The sequence below is a fragment of the Dipteris shenzhenensis genome, chromosome 8 (genome assembly GCF_047967505.1).
Source record: "Dipteris shenzhenensis isolate YYH24624 ecotype China chromosome 8, Dip_SZ_1.0, whole genome shotgun sequence".
NCBI classification, from domain to species: Eukaryota; Viridiplantae; Streptophyta; class Polypodiopsida; order Gleicheniales; family Dipteridaceae; genus Dipteris; species Dipteris shenzhenensis.
In genome coordinates, this window is record NC_141603.1 from 31,868,931 (window position 1) to 31,881,728 (window position 12,798).

Consider the following 12,798-nt stretch of genomic DNA (forward strand, 5'->3'; position numbering starts at 1 on the left):
GTGTTGCAATGTGCACATGAGGGTCCCCCGAATGACTGTGTACAATCATCTTGGTAGTGGTCTACTCGCCCCATTTGTAACACATGATGGGTCTTCAAAAGTTGGTACCTATGCCTACACCTCCACGTCGACCTCGGAAACCACCTAGTTAACCACGTTGATAAGGGATCCATATCCACCTCCTGACATAGGTGGTTGGTACGGTGCATAGTAAAGATGAGGATAGAAATATGGGGCACCAACCGGATAGGGTGCACATGCTTGGACCAAAGGGGGAGTCGGAAGTGATGGAGGTGGAATGATAGGAGGAGAAGGTGGCTCACATGCTTTTCCAAGAGGAGCAGCAGGAGGTACGGGTGCTCGCTAGAAGTTATTGGTGCGGCTTTGTTGACTGCAGCAACTAGAGATTCCCCCAAAGTATACTATGGGAGAAGCTTCCTTAATCCTTTGAGGTACCTACACTCAGAGGCATCATGTCCATGGATCTCACAAAATGTACAAAATGAGTTAGAAGTAGGTACATTATGCTTGGAGGGACACTCCCAGTGACCATGTTTAGAACCCTTGCATTCGTGCAACAAAGACACCACTTCGAATTCGGGCCTCAAAGGAGGACTGGCCATCCACCTTTATTCTATCCTTGAGACCTTTGATTTCTTCTAACTCCTTGAGTTGCTGCCATGCTAATGATCCCTCCTCTCTTGGGAGCTGGGTGGTCGTAGTTGATGATGAGGCAAAACTTAACTGTGACTGTTCCATCTTGATTGCTTCCTTCAGGAAGTCTTGGAGTGAGGCATGTTCAAGGAGTTTGTCAACCAGCCTTATAGCAATGGTAGGGGGTAATGCTTTCAAAAACCACCCCTTCGTGACAACATTATTAGGTGGCACAGACATCTTCGCCGCCAAGGCCCTCATCCTTGTGTACATCTCAGAGATGCTTTCCCTAGGCTTCATGGTGTCAGCGGACAACTCAGTCATATGTTCAAACTTTTCCAATTTGAAAGCTCGTAAAAACTCATCCCGTAGAGCTGTCCAAGTTTGAAAATGATAAGTAAGAAATTGGCTATACCATACATCAGCTACATCCTCCAATGACAAGGGAAAGATGTGTAGAAAGGCATGCTCACTCTCCACACCTTTAGGTTTGCATGCTGTGAGAAATTTCTTCACATGAGCTTCCACATACTCATGTAGGTGACCTTTGAGCTTCTGAGTCTTCACATGAACTTTGTTGAGTAACTCAAGAAGTCTGGCTTTTTCTCCAGGTTCTAAGAACCACCGTACCCACCCTGGAAGCTGAAGCGGGTGGGAGAGCTGAAGTGTCTCCCGATGGAGGAGTACTCAATATGGGTACCATGGAGACATATGGTGGAGCAGCTGATGAGACAACACCCCGTGCAAGAGACCACACTGGTGCCATTACTACTGATGTAGCCATAGTGGAGATAGATGGTACTGCATATGCTGCACGCACTACCGTTGCGAAAGTAGATGGTGAAGACATAGGGAACGTGGGGGCCAATGAGGATGCAGAGGCAGTTGGGAAGGAGAAGGAAGGGGTCAAAGCCATGTATGATGAATAAGAAGCAGTAGAAAGGGTAGAGATAATGGAAATGGCAGTGTAGAGGATAAGGACATGACCGGAGCAAAAGGTGACACCACGGGTGTCACGGGGATGTAGAAACTAGACTCGAAGGACCGGGGTTATGCATAGCAGACAAGATAGTAGCTTGATCACTGGTGGATGTCAAGTCCGGCGCTGAAGTGGGTACTACTCCCATTCAAGTCGTTGAAGTGGTTGTTGCTGATGAAAACATCGTTGCAACATGAGACAAGGGGCTCTCTTGACCTTGATGCGCTTCTGAGGAGCCCTCATCCTTAGTCCTTTCCTCTTTCACCCGTTCCCCACTTTGTACTTATTCTTCTCCAGAGTCCGGATCTGTGACCACCACCGATCTTGTTGGTCTAAATCGATGAGAGTTTCTATGAAGTTACTTGCTTTGGCTACAGCTCCAATAGGTTCACTTTGTGCTTGCCCTAAGGACTTTGCGAACTTCCGTCTCACGTAATGCTTTTTGTGTCGAGTTTGGTCGGTCGAAAGTCTCCTCTCCACTCTCCTTAAGTACCTCCTAGTTCTCTCACTAGCTCCTTCAAGGGTATCAGAATTACTTGGCATAATAACTCTCTCCTCTAGGACCCTAGAGCTCCACTTCCCTCTTGCTACTCAACAACAGCAGTGTCCCACAGTGATCGCCATAAACTGTCTGAGGGCGGGGGGGTTCATATCCCTTCCGGAGGTGTTACCGGAGGCCAAAGGCCACTGGTGTGAGAAGCATGAGTGTTGCTCTAATTCCATGGATCACACAGAGTGCACCGTGAAGTGTTGTGCGGGTGTCGTAGGCTATACTGTAGTTAATTGTGCCGTATGAGTGCACTATGCCAGGTGATGGTCACATGAGAAATCTATAACATGAGCACAAGAAGAGACAGTCATCATGCACTAGTGAACAATCCCCATATAAGAAGGAAACATAAAGAATGAGAGAGTGACCAAGTTGGCCGAAGTACACATCACTAGAATAGCATCCACAAGTCACAAGTCACAAGAACCAGAATACACAGGTCTATCCCATAGTGGATAGAGAGGTACAACAGGCGAGCTCATAGCTCAAGCCCCTATCTTCTCCACACATTCTCTTCCCTCGGTGAGCTCGTAGCTCCATTCTCTATCTCTCCTCACACTCCCCTCTCTCTCTCTCCAATGCAGAACGCCGAATGCTCCATGCTCCATCCTCAATACTCCCCTTCTCCTTCATCCTCATCCCTCTGCATTGGAGGGTCCTCCCTCGCTAAGAATCTCCCCCCTTTCCCTGATTGTTGATCCTCCTATCTCCTTAGCTGTTAAGGATAGCCGTTGCGCCGTTGGCTCTCTTGATGACTTCGGCAACTTCCTGACTCGTCAGAGTCAGGGTGGTAAATACTCCATGTGTGTGTGAGCTAGATCACCATTGAACCATTGTACACATCTTCACCATGTGCAACTATTAATGCCCCTGACTGCTCCATGTGCACAGCTCTCAGTGAGATCACCTTGGGCATGGTACTCCTGGGTGAACATGTGGTTGACGTGTGTCGACTCATGGTTGCCTTGGGTATGGTACTCCTGGGTGAACCTGTGGGACGCATGTTGACAGGTGGTCAACGCCTGATGTCATGTGGTTGACATGTGTTGACAGATGGTCAACATGTGGTCAACACATGTCGACATGTGGTCACACCTGAGGACAACAATTGCTTGGGGTGTCTCTATTGTAACATGATTTCTCTAGTCGCGCTAGTTGCATCACCAACCAAGTAGCCTGGCTTTTCAATTAGGACCTCACTCCAGCCAACATACAACTCTTGCAGCACTCTCAACACCATCCCTAATCCTTTTAAAAAAAACAACGCCTACACCCATGAGCCTTCAATGCAACATCTCATCAAATAGTCCACTAGTGCACACAGTTTCGTCCATCCAAAACGGCTCCCTCTCTCTTCAGCTCTGAAAGTCGTGCGTGTGTACAGCCTAGACACCTCACACCCCCGTACTCAGCAACTAAGCTCTCCGCTCACGATCCATGTAGCAGTCATAGGCGATCCGTGCATCAACGAGCCAGTAGCTCTCACCTCTCTTCAGCCAGCCAAAAAGCTTTTTGCTCATCCGCTCCCCCTTCTCTCTTTCGTGCGATTGTCCTTTTCATGAGATCACCAAGCTCTCTTCGAGGACTCTCTAGCAGCCGCCATTCCACATACCTTGCCAGGTCGTCGATCCAAAAGCACCACAATTCTCTTTACGCAGCTACCTTGCATGCACATGCCAACCTTTCCAGAAATTCCAGCCACATCACCACTTCCATTTTACCACTCTCCAATTCCTTTCCCCCAAATCGCACACCAAGGGAATTAAATGCCCAAAACCCCACCCTTAGGCACACTTCTTTCACAAAGACTCAAGCTAGGCATTTAATGCACGCATGCCACACATGACCATACATAAATCAGGCCCAAGGAGTACATGAGTGCTCACATGACTTCACCACAATACGGAACCACTAATGACATTATAAACACTTGGCAAAGGACTACTATGACAGACATAGTTCATCCACAATCAACACCGTGACACATTGGATACCATGTCCTCTAGATGCTTGGCACCCACACTGCATCTCATCATCTCCCAGGAATCCCTGCAAAAACACTTTTTTTAGTATCTTCAAATACAGAGCCAACCTTGTAACATGTCACATTGGCAAAACCAAACACCCCCATACCTATACAAATATGTGCATAGTTCCTATCCACAAATATCTCTGAATTGTGAAAAAATATCTAGAATTTTCCTCCCATGAATAGGTTTCCCATCGAACCTTGACAGACTCTTCTTCGAATATACGACATCACAAATGACTACTAACTGTACATGACAAAGAAAGATTCACAACCCTCACATAACGTTTGCAATACTGCTCTGATGCCAATTGTTAGGAAATTGGTGATTTACTTTAAAACTATCTGCATATGTTTGCATGAAAGGGATAAAGCTTCATACATAATTTGAACTACATAAAATGATCATGAATCACATGCAATCCTCTGACAGTTGAAGAAAAGCAATTGTGACAAAATGCATGAACCATAATCTCTTTATTAGACTCGACACAACATTGCTCATAGGGACTTCTGCTCACCTCGACCAAAGCTTGCCTACCCGTATCCGGTTTGAAGCTTACAACAAAGAAGACTGAGACTGGTAAGACTCACTAAGGACGGTAATCTAATGAGCAGCTTCTCAACACATTGACACCCTCACGAGCCTGGACAAAAGGAGAGATCTCTTTGCTATCACATAGATTTGTAGGCGCCATGCACTGCCTCTGGAACAGTCTCTACCACGCCGTTCACCACCAAGTGTCTACCGTAATGGCTAGTCATAATAGGGATGGCCAATCACCAAGTCCTCTGTTGCATGGACCGATCACGTCCTAGATACTACGGCAAAGAGTCCATGGTTAGGGCTGTGTCCTTTCTTTTCCACGGGCCAGGAGGCAGTTTTTCTTGGGTTTACATGACAGGCCTATTTGGCATCCTCTTTCTGATATGTTGCAACCTTTTCTTCCAGTCCATCGTTTGTTTACTTCTCTGCCAATTTTGGATTGGAAATTTGATAGAGCGCTCCCATGCTATTCTTCATTTTCATAATCTTTTTTCTAAATAATTTTTTACTACTGCAGCCATGGATTCAAGATCATCCAAATCATTTACGGCATCTCAAGAAGCCCATTACTTGGTGAAGGGGTTGTCTTGCCCAAATCTGGGGTAGTAAGCTTCTTCTCAAGCTTGAAGTAGGGTGTTTTCTTATGGTGATCTTTGGTGGGGGAATTACCGCTTGGATCTTTATTGGCTGCCAAATGTATAGCCTCTTTAGCATGCCCTGTATGTTTGCATCCTAGGGAGTTTGTGCAACGTCCTTTCTGGACTTGTCCTGCCACTCGTGATTTTCTTCCCAGGCCGTGAGCTGGTCTTCGTGCTCGTTTCTAGGGATGTCCTTTGGCTTGCAGTTTTGACTATTTGGTAGATATGCCTCTAGGCCAGATTATGATCAGTTCTTCTGGTAATGCCATTTTTGGGCTTTGTGGTCGTTATATCATGCTCGTAACATTCGTCTATACGAGCACTCTTGGTTGGTTATTTATAATTTCTTCCATTCTTCCTTGCATCGATCTCTCCAAGATGCACATTCTCTTGGAGACGTCCTTTGGCCCAGTTAGAAGTCTTTTACTATACTGTTTCCAGTTTTAAGTAGTAGCTGTCTCATTTTGAGACAGCTATAAATGAATATTTTTTCTAATGAATACTGCTTCTTACCCAAAAAAAAGTGTGAGGAGTTAAAGTGTGTGAATGGGTGAAGGCTTGTGTAGGTGAGTGAAATTGGGAACGGGGTGAGGGTGGAGTGGAGTGGACCAGCTGTGAGGGGGGCAGGCTCCTGTAGTGAAGGAGCCTGTACTGCATCCATACAGGCTTTATGGGGATCTATACAGTCTGTACAGACGAGTGGGGTAGGGTGGCACACAGGGAGGTGGAAGGGCTGGGAGAGAAGGTGGAAGAAGGGCAGGGGGAGGTGAGCACAGGCGGACAGCTCAGAGGGGAGGTTGAATGGAGTGAAGGCCGGATGGAAAGGCAGAATAGGACCCGATTCTAGGAGAGGCTGAGAGGAGGCAGGCAGGTGAGAGGGAGACTGGATGGTGAGATCTAGAGGGAAGGAAGGAAGGACAGCAGGATGAGGGATGGGACAGCAGGGATCGGTTGGCAGCTGAAAGGAGGAGGAACCAAAACTGTGTAGTTTAAGATTATATTTCAGGCTAGAAAGGATGGTATTTTGATTAGCACAAGCAATTGATTCAATGTGACATAGTAGGGTTTAGATGATTTCAGAGAAACATGGTAGGTTTTAGGGAGGACAATCCAGGAGTAGATCCTCAAGTCTCTCATATAGCTTGAAAATGGTTTTAAAAATCTGTGCATGATTAGAATTGTGAAGTCTCTTGACTTTCCAATTGATAGTTCACAAGTTTACCTGGGGCATATTTAAGTCATCCACAAAAATGATTAGACGCTTTCCCAAAGGAGGTCCATAAATTCCTCTTTTTCTTCTATCAAGCTGCCCATCAATTTGATTCTGAGTCATATTAGCTGAGGTACGTGCCGAGAGGCAGACGAGAACAAACATAAATGTTTCTTTTGAGAGACCCTGAATAAGGTGTTGATTGATATATATAGTTTTTCCAGTGCCAGTGGGCCCCACTAAAAGCATTGGGATACCTGCCAGAATGCATTGATTTAGCAAATATGTGTACCTCATTGTGTCTTTCGTAGGTATAATAATTTCATTAAAGCTTGTAGTCTCTGGGATTTCAATATTTATAATAAGCTCTGTCCAGAGGGCCCACTTTGACAATCCCTTGTCAAACACGTAGTCATACATTGTTGCACCATCATCATTTGGCATTAGCTCCACCAGTAGAGTCTCAGAATTTGTCAGGATGTAAGCTTCGTAACCTTCAGGGGTATGGCCAGTTGCTAATTTCCTAAAAAATATTTCAAAAGTATTGCGTCCTTCATCCTCACCAGTACATCCAATTGACCAGACCAATGAAAATATAAAGATGGAATCTACCCAGATTTTCCTCTTTTCTTTGCCCATTGATTTAACAGATTCTTCATTTTTGAACTCATCAATTAATGAATAGAACAATCTCATCAGTGACATGACAAGATTTGCATCTGAAGTTTGAGATACTTCCTTGATATTTTTACGAACAAACTTGATTGAAGGAGGCACCAACCACTCAAACAGCCCTTTCAGATGAGATCTGCTTTGACCATCAATACTTGTGGGAAGAGTTTCCAGCCATGAAAGCATAAGTGGATGCCATCCTAACTGATGTGGCTCTAAGTATACCATACCACAGCGACTTACAGTCGCTGGCGAGGCTACTGCAAGGTCACCAACCTGCAACAGAAACTTCTGTACATCAAACTTTGAGATAATTCCCAAAACTAAACATCTGAAAATGCATTGATGATTGTATGAATCCATGTCATATGGATCTAAAACGTGAACGTAGAAAATCTATATTCATCCATAAATTCAGCTCCAAAAAGAAATACAATAACTTGGTCCAAAATAGAGAATAGACATGAGGACGTTGAAGAAGTTAATGACTCAAAAGAAAACCATGATGTGGATACAAATTGATATAAGATTTCTAAGGCTGTAATATTAGATATGTTGAAAACATCAACACAAGAATGCATTTGTATTACCTCAAAGATCATGTTCATAGATGATGACATTTGGATGATTTCACTGTTTGGAAGACACAGCTTTTTATTATCATCCAAAACAGTATTCATGTTTTCAATCCAAATAGCATCAACTGGACCATCAAGAACAAGCCATTTGCGGTAATCCGATTGATCAGATGCTTGCTCTCGAAAGCGAACAGCTAAAACTCCATCAATCCATTCTTGGGTAACAGCATCAGCTTGTCCATACAGTTGTCCCATAGTGACAGATTTTGGATTTACGAAAGCAACCTGAAGAAGGGTTATACAATCATCATGACATGTTTGACAGAGATCACCATTCAAATATCATCAGACTGTATGCTTACAGATTCAATTCTCCTCCCAGAATGAGAGATTAATTTTCAGTGGCTGAAATGCACATGCTATATTTTTTGCTGATATCAGAATCTCTCATGCTTGTAACAGCAGGAGATCACAGGCAAATATTTGGCATTCTATGACATATATTATGATCTTTCAGTTGCATATATCATAAAGCAAAATACATACATCCTCATAATGTTTTCTAAGCATGGAATGAAAAGTGAGGAGTGGATATATATTCTTGAATTTTCTAGTTCTATAAAATGTTATGAATTCCTGAATCCACACGTACCTGGAAACCACATTGTTATCTCTTAATGTAATCCACACAGAATGTGACTAGTAACAGTCATTATGTTGAAGAGAGAAGCATTGGACTGGCATTTGTAACTGTTTCTGCTTACAATTCCTTCCTTTCTTCTTTACGCCCTCCATGTTCAGGTTCCTATCTCCTCGCTTACAACTACAATGAGGCAGCTATATATTTTCGAAAAAAAACATTCCCTGCTCGTCACACTTCCTCTTCTCCCTGCCATCTCCTTCCTCTTTCTTTCCCACTCCTTCCTCCTCATGCCCCCTTCTGGTTTGTTGTCAGCTCTCCCCGCTCCCCGCTCCCCTTTTCTGCCCTTTGCTGTCCCTTTGACGGCCTGTTTTGCTGTGCCTTTTGTTTGCTGAAGGCTGCAAGGCTGCCCTTCAGCTCCTCCTGGTACTCGCACCATTTGGCACTCCTTCTAAGAGTTTTTCTGCAAGCTTTTCCTCTTGGTGATCCTGGCTGGTCGTTTTCTTGCAGCCCAATACAGATTTTATCAGTTGGAAGGGGATTTGCTGCTTGTGCTGGTGGCTCGGGGGAGTTTTTGCAGGCTGGGTGTAAAGCCTTGGCTCCGCCCTGCCTGTACAACCCCTGGCCCTTCTCACAATGGTTCTTTGGACCCTCTCTTGGCTAGTGGTTCAGTGGTTGGCCCTGGAATCCCTTTGGGGTGATAAGCATTGCTAGTATTGGTGCCCTCTCTCATTTCCCCTTGAGAGGCCACTTCATTGGAGATTTCCTTGAGCTATCTTTTTCAGTTTTTCAAAGGCTCTTCTAAAGTTGTTGCAGCTGCTCCAATCAATTGGGAACAGACCCTCCAGCTCTCCTTTGGTGGTGGAGCTAGTGGCCCCCGAGCCTCCTCGTGTGTGAAAGCAGAATCGGACCTGGTGGGGCACGAACCATTGGTTGAAAAACCAGAGAAATACTATGAAGACACCAAAATGTTTTAGAGGGCTACGACCAAGGAGCTACTGGAGCATCTTCATCGACAGACTGGGATTGGGCCAATGTGGGTTGGTGAGAGGGGGTGTTGGAATATGAATGGTCACCTCCCCACTTGTGAGCCCGTGTGCATTGGGAAAGAAGGACCAGAGAGAGAGAAGAAAAGCATGGGGCTGCCATGTGGGTAGCACAAGGCAAGGGAAAGTACCTAGCCATCTAGGACTGGCTAGAGCCAAGAGTGTGAACACAAACAAGCCTAAACAAGAGGCGATGATGTCAGCCATGGTACGTATAGTACGGAGTTGAGGTGCATGTGTATGGGCAGATCAAGGTACTAGCAAGGGGTTGTAGCATGGCGCTGATGAGACTGGCATAGCTAACCTTAAATGCCTTTATAGAGCTGAAACCATAGTCATGTTTGCAAACACACCGAGAAGAAACACAATCCCAATATAAACTCAAATCACCATAACTAGAAAACACTGAGAGAACATCATGTACCAATAACTGCCAATAATTGTCGAAAACACAAAGATCACTGAAGCATATATCAATCACATCCTCCTAGGAATCATAAACTCATAAGAAGAACCCTTGTAGGATCAGATAGAACCTTTATGCCAAAGACTAACTAGGTGCCTGGAATCTCTTGGACCTTGCTCTCAAATCCTTTGCTAGCTTTGCTATTAGAACTTGTGAGCATATCCGGAGACCTATTTTGCAATCAAATCCACCATCTCACACATCGGTATTATTTCTTTTAGAAACCTTGAGTGTATGTGCTCAGCCCATGTTATATATGCATGGGAAAACCAATTGGCCAGCCCCGACACCAAGAGCAATAATGCTTTTCTCAGTTAGCTCCTTACTGATACGTCCTAGGTTGCCAAAATCTCGAATAAAACCATGTTTGGCTGCCTTCTAGATGTGCACGTCCTTTATGCAGTCGACTCACTCGAATTCCTCTCAGTCTACACATGACCAACCATGATAAACTCTTGCAGTCTACTCGTAATCTATTCACTACACCCACAGTGCCAATGTGTGTATATTCACAAAGGACCCACAGCTGGTTTGCTTGTGACTATCAAACCTTCACGCCCATCCTCTTGCACAACCCAAAGCAAGACATATATGAACAACTCGGTTCTTATTCCTTCAAACGCAGCCACAACGATCAAAGACAAACCAGCGGAAGCATTGAATCCATTCAGCCTCTTCATCGTGCTCAGCACCGATCACAATTGCTTGCTGCATCTCGCAAGCACCATTGCAAATCAGAACTAGAGCCGCCTTTGATCATATGTATCATCAACATAAAAGACCTGTTACGACCAGCACAAATCTATCAAACAAGCCCACACTAGAACCATGCGTTGTGGCCAAGAGCCCAGCCAAACACCCTTGGCTTGCTACAGCCGCCTGCCTTCACAGTGCAAAATCAAAACTAGAACACCGTGAGTATATGGGATCCATCCAACATCAACACAAGCTCATCAATGGCTCTCTTCAAAGGAGCCATCTATCTTTGCAACAATTTACATTAGAGCTGCACCTCAGACTATACACAATATAAGTCACAAGGTGCTAGCTACGAGTAGCACAACCCGTGGCCTCCACAATCAATCAACTCACGCTATAGTGAGGATTGCCATGAACTCTTGAGCAAAATCTCTATTGCCTTTTGTGTGTTATCTCCTCTCCAACTTGCCTTCGAACTGCAAACTATTATGATCACATACGTGATTCTTTGTATTCTGTGAACAAGTTGTTGTCCTTCTTGCCCTATGACACAATCAGTTCATTCCAATCAAAAGAACTCAGCATGAAGCTGACCCATTGTATTCACTTGACAGATATGTTGTCCACGAACTTCAAAATCAACCATATGCCTTCTCTATCAAATCGACCACCCACACTATAGATGGCACAACCCAAACTTCACTTGAATCAATCGAAAACTCCTCTACAAAGAGCATAAGCTCATGAAACCATCCAACTGAAAATGAGCCCAAAGCTCATGAAATATCTGATCAGCTGCTCTCTTCGACCTGAGACAAGAGCAAGAAGATGGTCTCAATCTGATCCTTTTATCCTTCTTATGGATGGCTAACTGGTAGTTGCTTTTCACTTCCTTTACTTCTCATCCCTTGCTTTTCCATGCAAATCTTTGGGGCTCCTTTCATCCACCAATGAGAGCTTAACCTTTTATCTCTCTTTCCCACCCTTATTTATGGTACTCCACTTTTTGTTGTGGCCATGCAAAGTACTCCTTACCTATAGTCTCTTCAAGAAAAGTATGGGTTCTTCTTTTAGCGCCTTAGTGACCACTCCTTTTTCCTGTTTCACTGCCCCTTCACTATGAGTTCCTTTGAGAGCACACAATCTTCACTCAATCCACCATCCATTCCTTGTGTCAATGCAAGATCCAAAGCCCACATCCAGGCTCCATGGCCATCCAATCACCACATTAGCACCAAAGTCTTGTCATCATTTCTTGCAATGGTTCTCCATACAAGCATATTTATTTATGAAATATATAGTTAATACAAAACATTGCTTTCAAAAAATAGAAGAGGTGGTTGTCATGCTATTCACTAGCTACCATCTCCTACCCTATCCATGCTAGCTACAGGTGTACCTATCAGTGCTATTATCACCTACACATCAGTGCTCTTATATATGACCTATATAGCATTTTCCTTCTTGTACAAAAAGATATCAGTTGCACAAAAAAAGCCCATCAGCGCAGACATGGCGGGGGAGATCACGAGCTTGGTCGGCCACTAGACAAGGCTGGTGGGACTGGTTGGAGCCATCCAACCAGGCCAACATGTGGGAAGACCAAGGGGCCGGGCTCCTGCATGGAATAGTGGGCCAAAGGCCTTGTTTCATGGACCCCAAGTCGGGTTTTTGGGGCCAAACATGTCAGCCAGTAGGTCGGCTGAAGCAAACCCCTGGGTTGGCCAATTGGGCATGGGGGGTTGATTATTTTGCCGAAAAAACAGTGCTAATTATATTACTTCGAAAACAAGATACAAGAGGTCAGCATTGCAGCTGACGGGCTGCGTTCACAAATCGGACGCAGCCCAAAAGGTACAAAAAGTAAAGCTCTCTCTCACGGAGGGATCAGGCGAGTGTGAATGAACAGCCAGAGAGGTGGTGAGTAGCGCCACTGAAGGCCCTGCGAAGTATGCTCGAAGAAGAGGCCCTGTGTGTCCCAAACCCGGAGGAAACGTCTTCGCTTCTCCCGGCCGGCCCGGGAGTCTCCCTGTATCTGGTCCCACTGGCCTCTGAGGGTGTGTATAATCTCACTCCAGATGTCAGTCATG

The 12,798-nt window shown here is 44.9% G+C and overlaps 1 protein-coding gene across 1 annotated transcript in view; it reads right to left on the minus strand.

The window, feature by feature from the left end:
- Positions 1 to 12,798, minus strand: part of LOC147899385 (uncharacterized) — a 503,340-nt gene that overhangs the window by 247,449 nt on the left and 243,093 nt on the right. Inside the window, exons 17-18 of the mRNA XM_087377716.1 lie at positions 7,870 to 8,142; positions 6,620 to 7,555 (exon numbers count right to left, since the gene is read on the minus strand). Coding sequence (XP_087233842.1) covers positions 6,620 to 7,555; positions 7,870 to 8,142 — 1,209 coding nt within the window. The remainder of the gene's footprint in view (positions 1 to 6,619; positions 7,556 to 7,869; positions 8,143 to 12,798) is intronic.